General features: G+C 51.4%; 3 protein-coding genes across 6 annotated transcripts; 2 read left to right on the plus strand and 1 right to left on the minus strand.

The window, feature by feature from the left end:
* Positions 1 to 1,036: 1,036 nt before the first annotated feature.
* On the plus strand, positions 1,037 to 3,458 carry CDKN2D (cyclin dependent kinase inhibitor 2D). Its single transcript, XM_066361018.1, has 3 exons — positions 1,037 to 1,128; positions 1,371 to 1,526; positions 2,524 to 3,458. Exons 2-3 carry the CDS (start codon positions 1,386 to 1,388, stop codon positions 2,881 to 2,883), a joined length of 501 nt encoding a protein of 166 aa, XP_066217115.1. The 5' UTR covers positions 1,037 to 1,128; positions 1,371 to 1,385; the 3' UTR covers positions 2,884 to 3,458.
* A 446-nt stretch (positions 3,459 to 3,904) lies between these two features.
* KRI1 (KRI1 homolog) lies at positions 3,905 to 12,525 on the plus strand. Of its 2 annotated transcripts, none has more exons than XM_066346414.1 (19): positions 3,905 to 4,032; positions 4,130 to 4,203; positions 5,141 to 5,246; positions 5,611 to 5,716; positions 5,955 to 6,009; positions 6,085 to 6,134; positions 6,406 to 6,502; positions 6,593 to 6,670; positions 6,965 to 7,104; positions 7,422 to 7,548; positions 7,634 to 7,729; positions 7,818 to 7,988; positions 8,919 to 8,994; positions 9,076 to 9,164; positions 9,240 to 9,366; positions 9,453 to 9,583; positions 11,227 to 11,291; positions 11,398 to 11,496; positions 12,126 to 12,525. In XM_066346414.1, exons 1-19 carry the CDS (start codon positions 3,939 to 3,941, stop codon positions 12,460 to 12,462), a joined length of 2,118 nt encoding a protein of 705 aa, XP_066202511.1. In that variant the 5' UTR covers positions 3,905 to 3,938; the 3' UTR covers positions 12,463 to 12,525. The 2 variants fall into 2 exon arrangements, with proteins under 2 accessions (XP_066202511.1, XP_066202521.1); XM_066346424.1 differs by having other exon boundaries at positions 6,088 to 6,134.
* A 153-nt stretch (positions 12,526 to 12,678) lies between these two features.
* ATG4D (autophagy related 4D cysteine peptidase) lies at positions 12,679 to 21,187 on the minus strand. Of its 3 annotated transcripts, XM_066346439.1 has the most exons (10): positions 20,550 to 21,186; positions 19,972 to 20,055; positions 19,718 to 19,891; positions 19,169 to 19,445; positions 19,030 to 19,094; positions 15,910 to 16,040; positions 14,969 to 15,047; positions 14,818 to 14,894; positions 14,616 to 14,735; positions 12,679 to 13,246 (listed from the first exon to the last, which is right to left on the minus strand). In XM_066346439.1, the coding sequence occupies exons 1-10, from the start codon at positions 20,779 to 20,781 to the stop codon at positions 13,064 to 13,066; spliced, it is 1,422 nt and encodes a 473-aa protein (XP_066202536.1). In that variant the 5' UTR covers positions 20,782 to 21,186; the 3' UTR covers positions 12,679 to 13,063. The 3 variants fall into 3 exon arrangements, with proteins under 3 accessions (XP_066202536.1, XP_066202547.1, XP_066202556.1); XM_066346450.1 differs by lacking the exon at positions 14,616 to 14,735 and having other exon boundaries at positions 20,550 to 21,187; XM_066346459.1 differs by lacking the exon at positions 14,969 to 15,047 and having other exon boundaries at positions 13,108 to 13,246; positions 20,550 to 21,187.
* Between the last annotated feature and the right edge of the window lie 1,891 nt (positions 21,188 to 23,078).

Below are 23,078 nucleotides of genomic sequence, written 5' to 3' on the forward strand. Positions count from 1 at the left end.
GATCTCTATTTTTTTTTTTTAGTTTTTATTTATTTATTTATTTATTCACTATAGAGAGGAGAGAGAGTGAGAGAGAGAAGGGAGAGGAGCAGGAAGCATCAACTCCCATATGTGCCTTGACCGGGCAAGTGCAGGGTTTCGAACCGACGACCTCAGCGTTACAGGTCAATGCTTTATCCCACTGCGCCACCACAGGTCAGGCTGATCTCTTATTTCAATGGCCTTCCTTTCCCAACAAATTATTATTTATCCCGTTTTATCAGCTCCTTAGCGTTTGCTACTCTGAAAAGATTTAATTATTGTCCTCTCCTGCCCTAAACGGTTGCTCGCCTATTACATAGTAGGTGCTTAATAGATGTCTGCATGAAGGCCTCCGTAAGAGCCACCTCCCAGGTTCAACCACGTGACAGCTGCAGCGTGAACGTTCCTCCTCGCCCCTTGCTGTGCTTAAGACTGGCTCAATCAGAACGAGATTTCTTTCTTACCCACCCTCGTTTCCCCGTTTTATTTCCTTCAGGGCGCTTAACGCTATTTTCAATTATTTAGGTGCTCGAATGTGTGCTCCCCAGTGTTGGGAACGGTTTCTGCTCATGGTAGGTGAAATGAATGAAATAAAAAGCTCCCTGCCCCGTAAGGGAAAATAAACAACGCGTAGCTGAATGGTGGAACCCTGGACTGGGCGGCCCCAACCCTGCTCCCCTCCCCCACGGAGGTGCCGAGGTCCTGGAGCAGCCCGCGCCACGCTACCCCGACCTTTCTTGGGTCAGTTAAACCGGCCTTCTCTCCCGCTCACCAGGAGCATTTGAAAAACCGAAAACCCCGCCATTGTTGGCGGGCCACCAATCGCTGCGGCTTGGCCAATCAGGAACGGCACCGCCCGAGCCGGAGTTCAAACCCTCCCCGGCAACGCGTAGCTATTGGCTGTACTAGACGCGTGGGTGGGGCGCCTCAGGGTCGCGCGACGGACAGCGCGGCTGGGCTACACTATAGCGAGTTTGTAAGAAAACAAATCCACCGCGTTCGAGGCGGGGCCTAGAGCACGCCCGCTCCGCCCCCTGGCGGACTGCTCGGCTGCCGCGTCGGCGGCGTCTGCTCAGAAGAGACCCCGCCCGTAGAGGAGGAGTGAGGGTGAGTTGGGCGGAGACCGGGCCCCCTGCGGGCTGTGGAGGGTTGGGTCTGGTTCCCAGCCCCTCGCGGCTGACAGAGGGGAGGAGCCGGCCGGGAGGGTGGGGGTCGTCCCGGAGCCCTGGACTGGCGAGCTCGGCTGGAATCCTTGTGCAGGCTGGGCGCTCTGCGGGAGGGCTGTTAGGACCTGCGTCGGTGGTTTTTCCTGTCCTGACCGCGCCGGGGTGGGGCGGGGGGCTTCTCAGGCCGCCAGTGTCGACATGCTGCTGGAGGAGGTCCGCGCCGGCGACCGGCTAAGCGGGGCCGCGGCCCGGGGCGATGTGCAGGAGGTGCGCCGCCTTCTGCGCCGCGAGCTGGTGCACCCCGACGCCCTGAATCGCTTTGGCAAGACGGCGCTGCAGGTGAGGCTGGACTGTCCCTCAGCGAGGCCGGGCGGCAGAGCCGGGAGAGAACTGGGGTCCTAGACTCCTTCCCCCAAGTCTCCTGGCCCGGTGGTGGCCGACTGGGATCCGGTCCTCCATTTCTGGTCTGACGTTACTCCCTGATATCCCCTTTCGTAGGTGGGTGGTGAATGGGACTAGGATGGAGGGAGGGAAGGCTTTCCATTTTTGGTGTATTTCTTGCTTTCTGAGTGCTGGGGAGTCAGTTTCCCTGGGGAGATTCTTATTCCATCAGTGAGGGTTCAGCTTCTTTGGATACCGATTTTATGGGGACGACTCTGGTTTCTCTGGGCTTCTATGGGGAGATCCCATCACTGGAGGAGGGATTTATGTCTCTTAGGCGTTTTCTTGTTATCTAGAGAGTTATCTGAAAGGTGTCTCGTTTCTTTGGGGGGGGGGGGAGTGGGTGATCTCCATTCTTGAGTTTTTTTCAGATTCCTGGTATATTACGGGGGGGGGGGGGCAATGAGGGAACAGTTACAGATTGCATGGTAGTCCCTGTTCCTTGGGAGTCATTTTAAAAGGGAACCCCATGTTTTGAGGGGTTCAGGTGCTCTGGGTGACATTCTGATTATATGAGTGGGGTTATTTATTGGAGAAGTGGTTTCAGATTTCCTGGTCATCTCTTTTCCCTTGAGAAGGCTGTCAAGTTCTTTAGGGAACAGTTCTCATTTTATGTGACCAATTTCCTGGATGGAGGTTTATATTTTCTGGTGATTTTCTACATTTGGGGGGGCATGTAGTATCCTGGGGGGGTGACTCGTTTCTTGGGGAGTCCCTATTTTAGGGCTTCTGGGACCTCAGACAGCTTCCTGGGGGCTTGTGTTCCCTGGGCTTTTTTCACTCTCCAGAGGACTTCATCTTAGGTGTTCTTTATTTCTGAATGACCCCTCTCTCCAGTGATGCTTTTTCCTAGAACCCCTCCCTTGAGGACCCCCTGCACTCTGTCCCTGCACAGGTCATGATGTTTGGCAGCGCCACCATCGCCCTGGAGCTCCTGAAGCAAGGTGCCAGTCCCAATGTCCAGGACGTCTCTGGCACCACTCCAGCCCATGATGCAGCTCGCACTGGATTCCTCGACACACTGAAGGTTTTGGTAGAGCATGGTGCCGATGTCAATGCACCTGATAACACAGGAGCGCTCCCCATCCATCTGGCAGTACAAGAGGGCCACACAGCTGTTGTCAGCTTCCTAGCTGCTGAGTCTGATCTCCATCACAGGGATACCAGGGGGCTCACACCCCTAGAGCTGGCTCAAGGGAGAGGAGCTCAGGATCTCATGGACATACTTCAGGGGCACATGGCAGCACCACTGTGACCTGGGACCACCCACTCCAGCAACAGAACCCAGCTGGGTTCTATCTCAGAAGAGGAAAGAAACACTTTCTCTTTTCACTCCTCCTGCCCACTGCCAAAGGTGGAGGGGCATCAGTTTGTGGCTTGTTGGTATTGATTTATGGGGTGTGTGTTTAAGGGGCATTTCTCATTTGTTTTTCTCTTTTGTGTGTTTGGAGAGAAGGGCTCCTGTAGGCAACAGCCACCTAAACGGTTCAGTTTCCTCCATGCCCCAGACGGCTGGGGCTGCAGATGAGTCCCAACGGCAGAGGGTTTAAAGCCTCAGCCCTAGAGTGAGGTCATTGCTTCCAGGGCTCCTGGAACCTGGCAACTTTGGCTGACTGTACCCAGAGAGAGTCCTCAAGTGTGCACACTATTTTTGAGGATCGGGGAGGGGGTAGTTCCAAATAAATAAAAATATAGTATGAGTTCATTCATATTTTGTTGGAAGTTTGTTTTCCAGTCTCTTGTACAGCATTAAAAAAAGATTCTATTTATTAAGCTTTATGGAAAAATGTGATAATTTAATGTTTTTACCCATTAAATTAATTCTTGTGCATGATCATAGTACTGGTGGCTTCTGATTTTTGAGTCCGTGATGGCGAGTCACGCGTCCAGGATGTTTGTGGGGGTGGGCACGGGGGTCGCGGATCATGGATGCTTTGGGGGAGGGGTGAGAGTTGTAATTCCCAGGGCACCCGGGGAGAGAGAGCTGGGTGGGGCAGCGGTTTGTGCTGTCGGAACGGAAGGGAGGCAGGAAACCGCGAGTGGAGAAAGGGCCCCCAGATGTCAGCTGGGCGCGGGTAGCCCCGGGCGTGGGGTAGGGTGGGGTGGGCGGTGGCTGCAGCTTTCCCCGCAGAGGCGTGGCCGTGGGCGGGAACTGTAGTCTTGCAGCGTCAGAGATCCGGGAAAAACCAGGGGCGGGGTTAAGCACCGCCCGCGAGGCTCCGCCCTTTTTAAAGTTCGCGTTGGGCGGGTCGAAAGCTGCCCTATTTCCTGGGGGCGCCGTACGCGTGCGCAGTTATCCGCAGAGCCGCCATGCCTGAACCGTGCGGATCGTCTCCCTTGCGGGTGAACGCGACGTTTGCCGCGCGTTACAGCCGTTACCGGGAACGTGAGGAACTGCAGCGGCGTGAGTTCGGGGCGCTGGCACTCTGGGGCCATCGGGAAGTAGGGGTTGATCTGGTCCCCCTAGGCTGATCTGGGGGACTCCCATCTGTGACCCACAGTGAAAGATCGCTACCGGGACCAAGACAGTGGAGAGGACTCAAGCTCCGAGTCTGACTCCAGCGACGAGCGCGTGGTGAGCTTCCTCACCCCGCCCTGGACGGTATTCAAGCTCCGTCCGTGGCTCTCAAACCCACACCACATCCCGACCCCAACTACAGCCGGCAGCTGGCTCGCAACCCCATTGGGCCGTACCGGAGTCCAAACCCCGCTCCCAATCCTACAATCCCATGAAGGACAGACAGCCCCCCACCCCTCATCCTTAGGGGGTGGCCAAAGAACTCCATTCCCCTCCCCCGCCACGAATCTACCTGTTCATCCCGATGGGTTTGGTGTGACCCTTCTGTCGCCCTTTTTACCTTCTAAAAATCTAACCATTTTTCTGTGTCCTACTCTGTTCCCAAAGTGGGGCATTTCTGCCACATGGGACACCCAGCTTCTCCTCACATCAGCCACATCACCTTCCCACCTCACTCTGCAGCCCTGTCCCTCCTCCTGTCCACTGTGCCCTCTCTGTCACCTGCCCCATGTCAATCCCATGACCCCAGGAAGTACCCTTTTGTCCACTACTGCCCGCTGTTTGTATCCTGTACTTATGTGTGGCCTGCCTTCTCTTCTCCCCCTGTTTGAAGGCCCACCCCCCTACACCTGCCACTTCCCAGTGGTATCGCCTTTTTATTCCATCTATTATATGCCCATCCCTCCACCCCAGTTCCCACACCCTCTCAGCCTACTTACCCCAGTTGCTTACTGCCCTCCATTGCTCTCACCACCTCCCCTCCCATTCCCCCCCCCCATTTTATTTGAGAGACAGAGGAAGTGGGGAGAAGAGGGAGAAAGAAAAGCATCAACTCATTGTTCCACTTAGTTTGTACACCCATTAATTGCTTTTCTTATGTGCCCTGACCAGGGCTAGAACCGGCACTGGTGGGATCCAATCGCGACCTGGGATGGAACGAGCGACCTCCCCATCTCCCTTCTGAAGTCTGTGACCAATCCTTTTCTTGCCCTAGGAATTTGATCCCCAGCAGGAGCGAGACTTTTATAGGACACTCTCTTTGCTGAAGAAGAAGGACCCTCGCATTTATCAGAAAGATGCCACCTTCTACCAGAGAACAGGTCTGGGCTGCTCTTCTTCAGGGGCGAGGTTCCTTGTGGCCTGTCATTTATTGTGACTATTTAATGAACTATTTCATGTCAAAAGTGCTTAGTAGAGTATCTCCGACTTAGATTATTACCTATTGATGTTAATAACGACCGTGTGCTTAGTACTAGTTGAGAGTGCAAGTTACTTACTGAATGATCCACTTCCAGGTACTGCCAAGTGCTGGCTATTATGATAAATGTTGTATAGTTGGGGACTGGCAGCTTGGGGATTTGAAGCCTTCATCTTACTCTAGCCCAGCCAATGAGATTCTCTTTCTGGGGAAGGGAGGGAATTGTGGTTGTGGGTAATGGCAAGTGTCTTGTGGTGACTCCATAGCAACACCCTTGGAGAGTGAGGAGAAGGTGGAAGCCAAGAAACAAAAGAAGGTGCAGCCCATGTACCTGAAGGACTATGAGAGGAAGGTTATCTTGGAGAAAGAAGGGTAAGGAGGAGTCCTGACACATACCATCCTGTGCCTGCCTTCCCAGAGCATGCAGACACATGGGGGTCTTATGGGCATGGGTGGGAAGAAGCAAGTGACTCACCAGAACTGAGGGAATGCCAGAGAGCAGGCTTTTCAGTGATGGCCTCCTCCCCATTGGCTCCCCCACTTCCCCCCACTGCACTGGGACAGACAGACTGGAGAATCTATTTTGAAGCTCCAATCCTTTCTTGCACAGCAAATATGTTGATGAGGAGAATTCAGACCAGGAGACCTCCAGTCAGAGACTCCAGGTGGGTGGGATGAAGGCAGGGTGGGGGCTTAGGGGCTTGGGACTGGGTCTGAGGCCCATGGCACCCTCTCTTTAGCAGGTCTCGTCGAAAAGTTATGTGGAAGAACAGCAACAGCTCAAGGAAAGGTGAGTTGGGCCAGTGAGTGGCCAAATGGATAGTTGAGGTTCTGGGGTTAGGCAGCTCTGTCACTAATGGCTGTGTGCCCTTAGGTACGTTACTTGCTCTCTCCATGCTTCAGTTTCCTGATCTGATAATGGGGTTGATAGTGCCCTCTGTGTCTCAGCACCACTCTGAGCTTGTCGGGCAGAACTCAGGCCTTAGTGAACAGGGTTAATCTTGGGGCAGTGGATAGGGGCTAATCTGGATGTTCTGAAACCTGTTCTCTGATGTTGGCAGCTTCCGAGCATTTGTGGAGGACAGCGAAGATGAGGATAGCGCTGGGGAAGGTGGCTCCAGGTTGCTGCAGAAACGCACTAAAACCAAGGAGGAGAAGGTGGGTACTGAGGCCCTTGCTGGACCAGGGCTAGTGGCAGGTAGGGGGTGCTAGGGCTCCTACAGACCCTCAGTGCTGGCCTTCTCTCAGGCCCAGGAGGATGCGGACTACGTTGAATGGCTGAAGGGGCAGAAGGAGATTCAGAATCCTGAGGCCCTGCAGGAACTGGTGAGTTTCCAGGCATAGACACTGAAGGACTATACTGCCTGTCCTGCCTCCATCAGCCTTTTTCCAGAAACCAACCCTCGAAGTGGTAGCTAAATGCACATAGTTAGAAGATGAATATGCTCCTTCCTCTCTGGGCCTCAGTTTCTACATCTGTGAGATGGGAATAATGCTTCCCATCTATTTCATAGGCAGGCTGTGAAGTGTCAGTTACTTGAATCCACTTGGTGCCCATGTGTGTCCTCCTTTCCTGCCTCTGAGTATCTAACCTGGGTCCTGTCACCCCTTCACTCCCAGACCCACCTCAAGGAATATTGGAACAACCCAGAGCTGGATGAAGGAGAGCAGTTCCTACGGGATTATATCCTCAACAAACGCTATGAGGAAGAGGGAGATGAGGAGGAGGAGGAAGAGCAGGAGGAAGCAGAGGAGGACAGGTGAGCACCTAAGTTCTCACCAGGGCTTGGAGCCAATTCTGGCTGGAAAGCAGAGGGCACTGGTATTTACTTTTCACACAGATGATAGCAGTTAGTCATCTGTAAGGAAGAGCCTTGGAGTGTGGGCTTTAGAGCCAGGTGGTACTAACTGAAATCCAGACCCTGCTGCTAGACATCTGTGCCTCAGTTTCCCCATCTGTATAGTTGGGGTAACAGTGGCACCCTACTTTAAGGTTCTTGGGAGGATTGAATATGTTAATACAGCTGGTACACAGGAGTTTGGCTGATCCCAGTCCTGCACTAATATTGACCCTCAGGGTCCCAGGCCCTCCACTGCAGCTGTCTGTAGAAGACTCCTCAGATGAGGGGGAGCTATTTCTGAAGAAGCAGGAGAACTTTGAGCACAAGTACAATTTCCGCTTTGAGGAGCCAGACTCAGCCTTGGTGGGTAGCTAGGGCTCGGGATTGGGGAGAGCTGGCCCACGGGGCCCTGGCCACAAGATCCCAGCATCATTTCTGCGACCCACAGGTCAAGACCTACCCTCGGAGCATTGCATCCTCTGTGCGCCGCAAGGATGAGCGCAGGAAGGAGAAGAGGGAGGCAATGCAGGAGCGAAAGAGGAGGGTGAGTGTGAGGGGCGGTGGGTTCAGGAGGGCCCCTAGCCTACGGGAGAACCCGTACCTACTCTCTCCCTCTGGCCTGCCGCCCACAGGAAAAAGCAAAAAAGCAGGAGGAACTCAAGCAGCTGAAGAACCTGAAGAGGAAGGAGATTCTGGCCAAGTTAGAGAAGCTGCGGCAGGTCACGGGCAATGAGACAGTAGGCTTTGAGGAACGGGACCTCGAGGATGACTTTGACCCCACCCAGCATGACCAGCTCATGCAGGTATGGCTACCACACCCAGGTCCAGCCATGTAGCAAAATGCTTGGAAGTGTGGCTCTGGAATTCAGCGATTGTTTCTTGGCAGTGGAACCTCAGAGAAGTGACTTGTCCTCTCTGAGTCTTTTTTCCCTGTCAGCAAAGTGGGTCTAAACATAGCAGATACCACACAGCTATTGCTAAGGATAGCTTGGGAGGAATACACATAATAGTTGGTGTAAGTGCTCAAAGAACAATGGATCACTGTATTTCCTTTAAGCTCATTTATTATGCCATTTGTGTTTTTGTTGTGTTTGTGGGAATATAACATCAGGCCATATAAACAGGTGATGAGGGCTGTGTGGGGAGCAGTAGGGACCATAAGAGCCCAAAAGAGGCCCTTGACCAAGCCTGGGAAGTCAGGAAAAAGGACTGAGGTAGACCAGATGAAAACTACAGTGGGGGAGTGCTATGTAGTTGGAGTTTAGCCTTCACTTTCTAGAAGATTCTCAATCCTGAACTCTACTTTCTCCATAGAATGGAGGTACATTCTGTCTCAGGGTGCTTGTGCAAATGGAAGATGTAGCCAGCATTGTGCATATAGTAGGTGATCAGTAAATGACATGTTTAGCAATATCTGCTAATTCAGCTCTCTTGGAGCTTATGGAGTGGTGAGAACCAGTCTAACATTTATTGATCACCCACTGTTTGCCCTCTCAGAGCCCCGAGTCTAGTTTCAGGCATTTAACTGTATGGTTACAATCTTCAGGGTTCAGAGTGGTAATGGGGACATGCAGGGGTAGGCGAGAATCTCAGAAGAGTCCTTTGATTTGTTTCATCTGACGACATCAGGAGCTGGGTCCTGATAGGATGCTAGGAAGTCATGTATAGTGCAGGGATAAAGCTGTCTAGGAGGGGTTGGGCCCTGCTGACTCTCCTGGCCCCTGACCCTGCAGAAATGCTTTGGGGACGAGTACTACGGCACAGTGGAGGAAGAGAAGCCACAATTTGAGGAAGAGGAAGGGCTCGAAGGTAAGGTCACTGAGCCAGAGTGGGCATACTGGGCCTAAAGCCTGGAGTCCCATCCTGAGCCTGTCTGTCCTCTGGAACCAGATGACTGGAACTGGGACAGATGGACTGGGCTGGAGCAGAGTGGAGATTGTAGCCAGCAGGAGCTGCACTGCGAGGACCCAGACTTCAATGTAGGTGCCATGGGCAGGGCAGAGGGTGGTACTTTGGAAGGTCCCATGGCTGGCATGACCTGCTTGTCTTGGCAGATGGATGCTGACTACGACCCCAGCCAGTTGCAGAAGCAGCAGCATGAGGTCCCTTTCACAGGCAAGAAGAAGCGCAAGTCACCCTTCGCTGTGGCTGTGGGGCAGGAAAAGCCTGTGTTCAATCCCGGTAAGACCCCTGGTGGGTGTGTGGTGGGTGGGCAGGGGCTCTGCAGGGCCAGCACACCCCAGCAGCCTGGCTCTCTACCCACACAGGGGACAAGACATTTGAGGAGTACCTGGATGAGTATTACCAGCTGGACTATGAGGACATCATCGACGACCTACCCTGTCGCTTCAAGTACCGCACTGTGGTGCCATGTGACTTCGGGCTCAGCACTGAAGAGGTAAGACCCAAGGTGGTGCGAGATACTGGGAAGCACCCATGTGGTAAGAGGGAACACACAGCCAGGAGTTGCGGCCACACGACCTGCATCCTTATATCAAAAATGCCAGGAATGATAGTGCTAATGAGAGTACCAGTACTTTCTGCCTCAAAGGGCTATTTGAACCCTTTGTAAATGTTCCAACAGTTGACCCTTGAACAATGTGGGGGGTTAGGGTTGCTGACCCCTTTGCAGTAAAAAGTCCACATATAACTTTTTTTTTTTTAAAACACTCTTGGAGGCCCTTCTTTTATTTTTTAAATTTTTTCTTTTATTAATTTTTAGAGAGGAGAGTGAGAGAGAGAGAGAACGGGGAGGGAGGAGCAGGAAGCATCAACTCCCATATGTGCCTTGACCAGGCAAGCCCAGGGTTCCGAACTGGTGACCTCAGCATTCCAGGTCGACACTCCATCCACTGCACCACCACAGGTCAGGCCACATATAACTTTTGATTCCCTTAAAACTCAATTATAGTTGGCCTTTCATAGCTGCTGGTTTCACATCCGTGGATTCAACCTTTGCAGATGCAAAAGGTTGACTGTTTTAATAGCTTATTGTTGACTGAGAGCCTTATTGATACCATAAAGTTGGTTAACATATATTTTGTATGTAATGTGCATTATGTACTTACTATCCAGCCAGGGCTATACTGTATTCTTACGCTAAAGTAAACCGGACAAAAAATGTTAAGAAAATTATAAGGAGCCTGACTGGGCGGTGGTGCAGTGGATAGAGCGTCGGACTGGGATGCTTAGGACCCAGGTTCGAGACCCTGAGGTCACCTGCTTGAGCAGGGGCTCATCTGGTTTGAGCAAAGCCCACCAGCTTGGACCCAAGGTTGCTGGCTCGAGCAAGGGGTTATTCAGTCTGCTGAAGGCCCACGGTCAAGGCACATATGAGAAAGTAATCAATGAACTAAGGTGTCACAACAAAGAATTGATGCTTCTCATCTCTCTCCCCCTCTCATTAAATTAAAAAATAAAAACAAAAACAAAAAAATAGGTCCAATAACAGCCCCATCTCATGGCCATGGAGCTGAAATGATGTATGGCTCTTCAGGGGCACTTGTCCCTTAGTCATCCATAATGGCTGTGACTATTCGTGGCCAGTAAAAATAGCTGTTTACTGAGTTTATACCATCTGTATTCAGTCAGTCTTCTTGACAGCCTTACAACAGGTTCTGAGGGGATGCCTAAATGAGGAAACTGAAACTTGAGGTTGAGAACCTGACTTTTATAATTGGCAAATATCATAATTGGCAGAGACCTCTGTCCTGAAGCTACTGGGACCATGGTGTATGGGTGAGGGCTATGGGGGCCTGGAATCTGAAATCTGCCACTGCTACTTGGGAGCAGCAGTGACCAAGACAGACAGGGTCTTATGGAGCTGATGTGTGGTAGGAACCCCTTTCTAAACCTGTTTCCTCATCTGATGTCCTCTGCAAAAAAAATATAGATTGACCTCCAGGCATCATTCTCTCCTAGCATCATGGACATCCTGCTGGATGGTACTAGCATTAACCTGCTTTGACTGAGGTGACTAAGGCTTAGTCAGGGCTTGCCCAGGACTCATGCAGCAAGTCCCCACTTTTCCTTCCTGTGCAGATCCTCACTGCTGATGACAAGGAGCTGAATCGGTGGTGTTCCTTGAAGAAGACCTGCATGTATAGGTGAGGGGGTGGGGCTGGGCCACGTATGCGGGAGGAGGGGCAGGCAGGCATGCTTGGGCACTTCCCACAGCACCGAATGACAGGTGTGTCCGCTGGTTGCCCAAAGGTCAGAGCAGGAGGAGCTTCGGGACAAGCGGGCATACAGCCAGAAGGCCCAGAAGTCATGGAAAAAGAGGCAGATCTTCAAATCGCTGTGCCTAGACAAGTGAGTGTCGCTACCAGGGGAGGGTGGACTGGGTAGCTTACCAGGCCTGGTTTAAATCATTCTCTGGCAACCATTTGTTGCATGACCTTGGGTCTGGGCCTTCCCCTGAGACTTTGGTTCAAATCCTGGCTGGGCTACAGCTGTGTGACCTTGGGCAACCTACTGTCCCTTTTGGGACCTGTTTCCTCATTTATGAAATGGGGATAAAGAAGGCTCATTTCTTATTGGGTCTTTTGAGGATTAAATGAATAAATTCATGTGAAGTGCTTATTAAAACATAGCAAATTCCATTTAGGTTTTAGCTGTTATCGTTATTGTTTCCTAGTTAATAAAGCAGGGGCGATAGGAGTTCTAGGAGTTGATTTAAAGCTAGTGAGTTAACATGGGAATAGTTTAGTGTGAGCCCAGACTCAAATACCAGAATGATCAGCAACAAAGTGCATCCTCAGGACTCAGTAGAAAAACTTGGTTTTAGTGTCAGACCCAGATGTGAATTCCGGGCAGGCCCGTGAATTGCTCTATTGCTCTCTGAACCTCATCTTTCCTAATTTATAAAATGGGGGATGTGCATACCCAGGAAGGGGCCTAATCATGCTGGCCTGGGCTGAGCCCCAACTTTTCTCCCCCAGGACAGAGACACCCATGGAAGCCAAAGGGATGCCACAGAGAGACAAAACTGGCTCACAGGGGCAGCTGCTGGCATCAGATGGGGCCTACAGGAAGCAGCCTGGGCCTGAGAGCCCCCCAGCACAGAAGGTGGCCCCTGTGTTACCCCCTGAGAAGCCGGACCCCCGGAAGTGGAGGAGGGGCAAGAAGGCTCGCCTTCTGGGCCCCACAGTGATGCTTGGAGGACAGGAGTTCAGCCGTCAGAGACTGCAGGCCTTTGGCCTCAATCCAAAACGGCTGCACTTCCGCCAGCTGGGCCGACAACGGAGGAAGCAGCTGGGGATGAAGAACAGCCCCTGAGCTTGATGGAGCAGGCAAGGACCCCCAGGTTTTTTCCTTCAATCAAGCCCTTGAATGCATACCCTCTTGTTCACTGTATAAACTCACGTCTTCCTTGGGCAAGGGAGAATGCCCATCTTAAAGATGTAGAAGCTGAGGCCTACCTACTTAACAAATTCCCAGGAACACTTGGACACCTTACCTTGAGATATACCCTGGGTCCAGCAATAGCTGAGGTCAAGTCAGAAGGCTTTATTAACCCCCAGCAGCCTCAGTTCCACACTGCCACCAGCCCTGGGCAGGACAGGGGCTTCAAGACCAGTGAGAGGCATGGGCAGTCCAGTGCAAACTACAGTACTTGAGTCAGGCCCTGAGTGGGTGCCCACCTATCACACCTCCCTTCCAGAGAGGGCCCAGCTGGCAAGAGGCAGGCCTGTGGGCTCTGTCCCTGGCTTAATGGCCCTAGCTTGGAGTTTTCCTGGGCTGGTCTGAGCTGCACTTATCAAGGGAGTGAGTAGCAGGAAATCCCATCACCACCAGAGTTCAAGTTCCCACACCAAGCATGACATAAAAATAAAAAAATAAATAGTGTTTGTCCTATCTTCTCCCCCATCCCATCCCTTTATAAAAACACAAAGTCCTCAGAACTTGGGCACTTGGTTTTGCGGAACTGCCCAGTGCGAGGGAGCTGCAGAGCTGGCTGGGAAGGCTGGGAGCAGAGGTTCTCTAGGCTGTGGTCCTGAGCATGGCCCTCGGCCAGGGTGAACATAGGATACCGCTCTGTGGCTGAGGAGGAGCTGAGGACCTGGTAGGAGGAGGGAGAGAGCAGCTCAGCCCCCAAAGCAGTAACAAATACTTATCCTGTAGGCATAGTTATTCTAATAGGTATATTTTAAATAGGTGTTTCCAGCCTGACCAGGCGGTGGCACATTGGACTGGGATGTGGGAGGATCCAGGTTTGAGACCCTGAGGTGGCCAGCATGAGCACGGGCTCATTGGATTTGAGCAAGGCTCACCAGCTTGAGCCCAAGGTCACTGGCTCGAGCAAGGGGTCACTCAGTCTGCTGTAGCCCCCTGGTCAAGGCACATACGAGAAATCAATCAATGAACAACTAAGGAATTGCAACAAAGAATTGATGTTTCTCATCTCTTTCGCTTCCTGTCTGTCCCTATCTGTCCCTCTCTCTGCCTCTGCCACAAAATAAATTAATTAATAAAATAAAATAATAAAAGGTGCTTCCAGCCTGACCAGGTGGTGGCGCAGTGGATAGAGCGTCGGACCGGGATGCAGAGGACCCAGGTTCGAGACACTGAGGTCGCCAGCTTCAGCGCGGGCTCATCTGGTTTGAGCAAAAGCTCACCAGCTTGGACCCAAGGTTGCTGACTTGAGCAAGGGGTTACTCAGTCTGCTGAAGGCCCACAGTCAAGGCACATATAAGAAAGCAATCAATGAACAACTAAATTGTCCCAACGAAAAACTGATGATTTATGCTTCTCATTTCTCTCCGTTCCTGTCTGTCTGTCCCTATCTATCCCTCTCTGTAAAAAAACAAAAAATAAAAATAAAAGGTGCTTCCAGCCCTGGCCAGATAGTTCAGTTGGTTGACAGCGTCTATGCAAAGGTTGCTAGTTAGATCCCAGTCAGGGCACATACAGGAACAGATCGATGTTTCTCTCCCTCAATAAAATAAAGTCAATAAAAATAAAAGATACTTCCAGAACTACATATACTCTCATCCCTCCAGGGCAATGACCCAGACCAGCTAATCACCTATTCCCCAGGACAGCAATTGGCTCTCAGTAATAAGCATGTGAGCCAATGTAGGCAATGAAAGGCAGCCCTGCGATTTTTACTGTGTGCTGGAAGAGTGGGGCTCCCTTTCCCCTGAATTGGGAGCTATGTGCCCAGACAGGGTAACAACCAAATCTTGACAACATAAAAAAGCCCTGATGGGACAGAGCCAAGAGATTGTGAGGGTCCTGCAACTTAGCTCATGAACATAGCTGTCCCCTAAGGGAGCAAAGCCCTTGCCTTTCATACTATACCCCTTTTTGGGTCTATTCAGAGCTGGGCTTTTGTAACTTGTGGCAGGAGGGTAATCCTCGAGGCCACGGTTCCTCTCCCACACCAGCTCTGCCTTTTCCCCCCACCCTCCACCACTCATCTTGCTCACCCTGGTCAGCTCTGAGCACAGTGTTTCAAACTCCTTCCTGTCTCCAGCATAGAACCCCACAGTACAGCTTGGGTCCATCTTGGTGAAGGCCATCTTGCGGGGTGAGGTGCAATGGAAGGACTGAGGCAGACAAAGAAGGGGGGCTCAGGAGGCCCCAGCTACCTCCACAAGTCCCCAACCCCGTCCCAGGGGCCCAGCTCACCTCCAGGGGGAAGTCAGCCTTGCTGACATCCACAGTGGGCTGGCAGTAGTGGGGGTCCAGGTAGAGCAGGGAGTCATCTGCAAGGGAGGAGGTGTAAGTGGGGTGGGGAAGGTAAGGTAGGATGAGCAGGATGGGGCTGGGTCAAGCCTACCCTGGTAGCCGATGAAATACAGCGAATGCCGCGGCTTGCCCCCCATAATGCCCAGGCACAGCTCTGAACGCAGGAGCTCCTGCAGGTAGGAAAGTGGGCCAAGGTGAGAACTTGGGGTGGGTGCTGTCAGACAGTCCCTCAACAAACACTTAGCTAACACCTAGTATGTGAGAGTCCAGGACTGTGCTGGACTTGGGAGCAGCAGTGACCAAGACAGACAGGGTCTTATGGAGCTGATGTGTGGTAGATGAACAAGGAACAAGATGAATGAGCTATATCATGTGTCAGAAGGTGTTTACACTGGGAAAAGAATAAAGGAGGCAAAGGGGTTTTGAAATTATAAATAGGGGAGTCAGGAAAGGCCTCACTGGGAGGTGATTATTTCAGCATCTTGGGAAAAAGTAAGTACAGAGGCTCTGAGGCAAGTGCATTGAGAATAGTAAGGAGGCCAACAAGGAGAGTGAGCAGATAGGTGAAGGAAGGAACAGAGCCGGGGCAGGGTTCTGTGGGCTATGGAGAGATCTCTGCTTTTTATTCTGAATGTAAACACACCAGGGTCTTTCCAGCCTTGCCGTGCCCTTTGCCTGGAACACTCATCCTCTTGCTCTTCACATGCCCCTGGCAGGTGGGGCTTTCCTAGGTTGCCCCATCTGCCCTTTATCACTAGTTTTCTTTCCTTTACAGTCCAAGTTGTAACACCAAATCTGTCTATTTGGTTCCAGATCCACTGTCTGTCATTACAATGTTCACTCCCAGAAAGCACAAATATTTGCCTGTTCACTTTTGAATCCCCAGCGGATGGGACAGTGCTTGGCGCATGATAGGTGCCCTGTAACTATTGGATAAACAGATGAAGGAATGAAGGAAGCTCACATACTTAACCCAAGCTGAAAAAACCTGGAGGGCTCCTACGGAGGCATGGTGAATCTGGCTGAACCTACCTTCACACAGGGAACATACACGGGGTTGAGAGTCTCACCACCCAGCCGCACGGGCACCAGGATGACCACAGACTTCCATTCAGCTGTGGGGTCTGGCCTAGCCACTAGGCGTGCCACATCCGCCTTGTACACTGAAAGAATAGGGCAGTAGGTCATCTTCTCACTGCCCTTCAAGCTTCAGAGTGTGACCCTCCATCCCCAGGGGCCCAACGTCACACAAGCAACCCCTGGGGTGGGGGGGGTGACACTCCCATTGTCAGTGGAGAAGAAAATATTTCCAGAGCCCCCAAATTACCCCAGACAATCATAGGGCTCCCATTTTACAGAGTAACTAAGACCCTGAGAGGTGGATGAAAAACATATAGCTAGGACGAGGTGGAGCCTTCCCCAAGCAATCCTCACTGAATGTCCCTGTGTGTCCCTCCTCCTCCAGTCTGATCTGCTGCTGTCCATTCTCCCCCTCGTCCTTTGCTGGTGCCCAAAGAAGTGGATTCAACCCTTTTCTGGAGACACAACTACTATAATCTGAATGCTTGAGTCCCTCCAAAATTCCTATGTTGAAATCCTAATCCCAAGGTAATAGCATGAGGAAAGGGACATTTGCGAGGTGATTAGGTAATTGAGCGTGGACCCTTAATTGGATTAGTGCTTTAAAAGAGGTACCTCCCCCAATTTTTAAAAATTATGCATGGAAGTGGGGCCCGTAGGAACAGCCACACCAGTGTTGGCCATCAATTCAGGATGAATTAAAGCAGTTCTGATTATTGTATTCATTTTATAGAAGGGAAAAATGGAGACACAGAAGTTAAATATACTGTTACAGAGCATTAGTTATACTGCTCACAAAAATTAAGGGATATTTCAAAATGAGTATGAATCAATAAAAAAGAGCATTTGAATATTTTTTTATTTATTCATTATAGAGAGGGGAGAGAGAGAGAGGCGGGGGGGAGGAGCAGAAAGCATCAACTCCCATATGTGCCTTGACCAGGCAAGCCCAGGGTTTTGAACCGGCAACCTCAGCATTTCCAGGTTGACACTTTATCCACTGCGCCACCACAGGTCAGGCTGAATATTTTTTATTAAACAAGAACATCAGAAAAGCAAATGCCTGACCTATGGTGGCGCAATGGAATAAAACGTGGACCTGGAACACTGAGGTTGTTGGTTTGAAACTCCAGGCTTGCCTGGTCAAGGCACACATAGGAGCTGATGCTTCCTGCTCCTCCCCCCCTTCTCTCTCTCCGTATCTCTCTCTGTCTCTCTTCTCTAAAATGAATAAGTAAAAATAATTTATTTATTTATTTATTTATTTATTTTTTAATATATTTTTTAAATTTTCTTTATTCATTTTTAGAGAGGAGAGAGACAGAGAGGGGGAGAGAGGAGAGAGAGACAGAGAGAAAGAAGGGGGAGGAGCTGGAAGCATCATCTCCCATATGTGCCTTGACCAGACAAGCCCAGGGTTTTGAATCGGCGACCTCAACATTTCCAGGTCGATGCTTTATCCATTGTGCCACCACAGGTCAGGCAGTAAAAATAATTTAAAAGGAAAAGCAAACGACAAGTTAAAGAAAGTTGTTCAATTATGCAAATGAGATGTAAAACCAACTTTTATTTCATTGGTGAAAATGCAGCATACAAAAGGTTGAAAGTACAGAGTATCTGCACGTTCATCTTCATTTTGAAATACACCCTAATTTTTGTGAGCAGTATAGATTTATTGTGGTAATCATTTCACAATGTACAAGATGGGGCAAAAGTAGGTTTATAGTTATGAGTACACAAAAGTTCATTCTTGTATATTATTTATTATTATATTATTTTCCATACAAATAACTGTAAGCCTACTTTGCCCCACCCTGTATACAAATATCGAATCATGAAGTTGTATACCTGAAAGTAATACTGTTATAGGTCAATTATACCCGAACAGAAAAAACACAAAAAAACAAAACAAAGACCCCCCCCAGAGAGCTTGCTTGCCCATTCTGCCATGTGGGGACACAGCAAAGCAAACCAGGGGGTGGGCTCCCACCAGACATCAAATCTGCCTGCACTGTGATCTTGGACTTCCCAGCCTCCAGAATTATGAAAAACAAATTTCTGTTTTTTATAAGCCACCTGGTCTGTGCTTGTTATAGCAGCCCGAACAGACTAAGACAATAGCTCTCTGTGAAAATCGAACCTTATCCCAAACTCCTACAATTCTGCATAAATATTAGTTTTTGTAGATTCCCTGATGCCAATCCATGGAGGCTCCTAATAAGACCCTTTCTAAGCTGATATGGAGGGTGATAGAGAATACTAACAGTAATTGCTAATATTTAATGACCATTTACTATGTGATAAGCACTGCTCTATGGGTTTAATTTGTATTACTGACTCATTCTTATGACAAACCTACCAGGCAGAGGAGACCAGATGTTTGTACATGTTAGAACTGTACAAAGACCCTGGCCAGTTGGCTCAGCGGTAGAACGTCAGCCTGGCGTGTGGAAGTCCTGGGTTTGATTCCTGGTCAGGGCACACAGGAGAAGCGACCACCTGCTTCTTCACCAATCCCCATCCCCTATCCCCTTCTCTCTTTCTCTCTCTCTCTCTCTCCCACAGCCAAGGAATGGTTCAAGCAAAAGTTGGCCCCGGGAACTGAGGATGGCTCCATGGCCTGACCTCAGGAGCTATAGTAGCTCGGTTGCTGAGCAACGGAGCATGGCCCCATAGTGGGTTTGCCGGATGGATCCTGGTCAGGGCACGTGCGTGAGTCTGTCTCTCAGCCTCCCACCTCCCACTTAATTAAAAAAAAATAAAAATAAGAACTGTATACAAAATAAGAGTTAATTAGATCTGAAAGAACTAAGTCCTTATGTCCTTATTCTATCATTTGGGGAGAAGCCCCTGAAATTTCCTCTCCTGGATCTAAAGGGAATGGAGGGATCCTGAGCAACTCTCCCTGTGTAGGTCCTGAATCCTTTCTAAGGCTCCCTCTGACCCAGAGCTCTGGGCGAAATCGCACCGCAAAACAGCCTGCTCCTCTGAGAAAGGTGGGTCCTAAGAGGCAGTTAAAGTAGTGACTGACTCAGAATGAGAACCCAATGACCTTGGTTAGCAGCCCCTTACCTGTGCAGTCCTGAGAAACGTACACCACCAGGCGGGTGACCTCTGAGCTGCTCTCTACAGCTTTCCTGGGGACGAGAAGAAAAGCTTGAGTTTCTTGGGGTACCCAATGGCTTCCATGATCCTTTGCTGTGGCCCTCACCTGAGTATATGTGCCACGAGAGATGGCCCATACCAGTCACCTGCTTTCTTGCCTGAGCTTTGCCCAAGCTCTACCAGCTGGTGTAGGCCAAAAGGGGCCTGGGGATGATCGGCGAACCAGGACACGATCTGCCGATGCCGGCGTTCTTGCTCCAGCTCAGGGGTGCCCGGGGCCCAGCGTGGGGGCATCCAGTGGGCATGTCCACGGTGCCAGTTTGGAGAAGCCAACCCTGATGGCTCAGGTGGGCCCAGGCCCGCACCCTTGGTCCATGTCCAGTCTGGTGGGGATGGAGTGGAGTACATAGTCAACCAGTGCTGGCATGTGGGGGGGCACAGTTCCCATTTACTCATACTTTACACACAATTCTACTGCTCCTGAGACCCAATGTTTAACAATGTTCACATTTCTGAAACTCAACTCTTACTCCCTCCCAAAACTTACTTTATATACAATTCTAACATGATTTTAAAATTAAGCTGCGATTATAACACTGCTGACCTATGTGGATGGCTCATACACCTGGTCTGCCCTTTCCCCTCCGCCCCTCACCTCTGGGCAGGAAATGCAACAGGAGGCCCTGTGCCAGCATCATCTGCCCACTTCGCAGCATGCAGCCCCAGCCACAGTCTGAAGTCAGACAGCCCCCAGCAAATGGCGGGAAGTCCCGGCGGTATGTGAGCCACAGGCGGGACACGAAATCCCGCTGGAAACGCTGGATATCACCTATAAGAGCAGCATTGTTAACTCCACCAAGAAAACCCCTGGGAGCCTCCCCAAACCCCGGATAGGGGTCACCAGCTCACTCTCGTTCTCAAAGAGGTAGCGACGGCCACAGAGGTGGACACTGGAGATCTTGCTAAAGCTGGTCCGGCTTTTGACTGCCCAACCTGTGGAGACATGGGGCAGCGAGATGAAGGACACTAACATAATATGACAGCAACAGAGCTCCCATCCCCCATCTGAGAAATGGGACCAACAGGAGTGGCACTGACGAATCTATGCCATATTCCTCTTAGATGGAAGTGGGGCCCCTAGCAACAGCCACGCCAGTGTTTGCAATCAATAGTATGAATTAAAGCAGTTCTGATTATTGTGTTCATTTTACAGAAGGGAAGAATGGAGACACAGAGAAGTAAAAAAGCTTGCTCAAGGTCACACGGTGAAGGACAGAATTTGAAAACACCTTCTCTGTTGGACCTGCCACAGATCCACCCTGGGCAGGGCTGGGCAGGGCGGGGGACCTACAGGTGACTCACGGGAGAAGAAATGGAATATTCGGACTACAGGGCAGGGTCTGGTTCCCTGACTCCCACTGACCTCTACGTCCCGTGCCTGGCCAAACTCTGGGCGCAATCGCACCGCAAAACCGCCCGCTCCTCACCGTACTTGACGTTGTTCCAGGCAGTGAGGAACTTCGCCTTAAACTTGTCCACTTCGTCCGGCTCCCCGGAGGTGGCCCCGGACAAGCTCAGAGCGGGGCCGCTGGCTCCAGAGGGCGCCAGGCCACTGGGTTCCGGGACTCCGGGTCCCCGCTTCCAGCGGCCCTCGGGGCGGCGCGCGTCCTCGGGGCTCCTGCTCCGGTACTGTGCGGCAGCCGGCGACACGGAGTTCATGGGCGCGCCGGAGAGCCGGACCCAAGGCCCGGTTGGGGCCGCGAGCCAGTGCTCCAGAATCCAGGACGCCGCCGGGATGTGAGCTTCCTGGAAGATACTAGTCGGCCCCCGACGCAGCGACCAAGTCCCCTGGCCCGGCGCAGGACGATGTCACCGCCGTCGCCGCCATTTTAACGGCCCTGGTTCGGGAGAAAGGCGGGCGTGACACTGCCGGAGGCCCCGCCCCGGGCCCCAGCCTTGTCTTGAGTCCCAGTCCGGGTGGCCGCACTAGGACGCACTCGGACCTCCAGAAGCGGCGGCGTCCCAGAAACCGCCGCCCACCCACCGTCTTATCGCGACGCCCAGGCGCGCCGAGTCCCTGCAGGCCCTTATCTGAAACCCTATAGCCGGAAAGCCCCGCCTCCACGCCGGCCCGCCCCCACTTCGCCGGCGCGCTGGGGACTCACCACCAGGAGGGCGCGCAGGCGCGGATCTGCATGGGGGGGAGAGTTTACCTGCGGACCAGAGCGCCCAGCCGTGGGCTGCGTGTCCAGTACCCGCCTTGGCCTGGGGCCATACCTGTGTGGGTGGGGTGGGAAGAAGCTAGAGAGAAAATTTTTTTTTTTTTCGATTACACACCAAAGCTTTATTGTCTAGGTTGGCCAAGCAGCGGCAACTCCGACAGAAATCGGAGGGAGAGCGCCAAGAGAATTTAAAAAGGGCGAGAGGATACTTTTTTGGGTCGGGACATGTTTAGGTTTCCAGCATATGGTAACTCGGAGTGTACACTTTAAATGTCTGTGGTTTGTTGTACATCAATTATACTTTCAGAAAGGTGTGAATTGTTTTCCTTTTTTTTTTTTTTTGTCTATTTCTGAAGTGAGAAGCAGGGAGGCAGAGAGACAGACTCCCGCATGCACCCGACCGGGATCCACCCAGCATGCCCACGAGGGGGTGATGCTCTGCCCATCTGAGGCGTTGCTCCATTACAACCAGAGCTATTCTAGCGCCTGAGGCAGAGGCCACCAAGCCATCCTCGGTCCTGAGGCCAACTTTGCTCCAATGGATCCTTGGCTGTGGGAGGGGAAGAGAGAGACAGAGAGGAAGGAGAGGGGGAGGGGTGGAGAAGCAGATGGACGCTTCTCCTGTGTGCCCTGGCGGGAAATCGAACTCAGGACTTCCACATGCCAGGCAGATGCTCTACCACTGAGCCAGCCGGCCAGGGCTTTTCCTTTTTTTTTTTTTAAACTGTAAAATTTTTTTCAGTGCATCTAACTCAGGACTGTTAGAAGGAGGAGCTGAGTTCATCCGTGTTAAATTCTTAGCGTGGCTTTTGAGGTACAGTTAGGGCTCAGTGAACTGCAACCTGAAAAATGAGATGATAGTGTAGTGACCCTATGAACCAGAGAGAGTGACCTCTAGTGACCAGTCCAAGGGCACTGTCCTCAGCCAGCTTAAAGTCAGAAGAGAATTTGGATGAGAATGTGCAATGTGAAGGATAGGACACAAAAGCCCAGTCACCTCTGAGTTTCCCTCTGCTCTCCGGTCACTCATTTCCCTTCAGCTGCACCTGACTCCTTTCTCAAACTCAAAAGGTACTGTCCACATTGGACCTTTGCAGTTGTTGTCTTCTTTCTTCCCTGAGATATGTGCATGGCTACCCCAGACCTCCTTCAGGACTTTATTCAAATGTCACCGCTGAAAGGTGACCTCCCTTAAAATTATTCCTCCCCATGCCCAACCCTGGACTCCTTTCTTCCATCTCTGCTATATTTCTTTTTCCAGAGTAGTTACCACAACCTGGCTAAGTCAGCTCAGGCTGCTATAACAAACACCACAGACATTTATCTCTCACAGTTCTGAAAGGTAGAAGTTTGAGATCAGGGTGCCAGCGCTGGGACCTTGGTGTGGCCTCTTCCTGGGTATGTCCTCACATGGCCTCTCCTTGCAGAGATAGAGAGCTCAAATCTCTTCCTCTTTTTATAAAGGCATTATTCCCATCATAGGGACTCCACCTTCATGACCACATCTAACCATTTCTTTTTCTTTTTTTCTTTGAAATGAGGGGAAAGGAGGCAGAAAGACAGACTCCTGCATGTGCCCCGAGATCTACCTGGCAAGCCCCCTACAGAGCAATGCTCTCTGCTCATCTGGGGCTGTTGCTCTGTTGTTTGGCAATTGAGCTTTTTTAGTGCCTGGGATGAGGCCATGGTGCCATCCTCAGCACCCAGAGCCAAGTTGCTCAAATGAGCCATGGCTGCAGGAGGGGGAGAGAGAGAGAAAGGGAGAGAGAGAGATGGGGGAGGGGGTGGAGAAGC

Source organism: Saccopteryx leptura, chromosome 1, assembly GCF_036850995.1.
Source record: "Saccopteryx leptura isolate mSacLep1 chromosome 1, mSacLep1_pri_phased_curated, whole genome shotgun sequence".
NCBI classification, from domain to species: domain Eukaryota; kingdom Metazoa; phylum Chordata; class Mammalia; order Chiroptera; family Emballonuridae; genus Saccopteryx; species Saccopteryx leptura.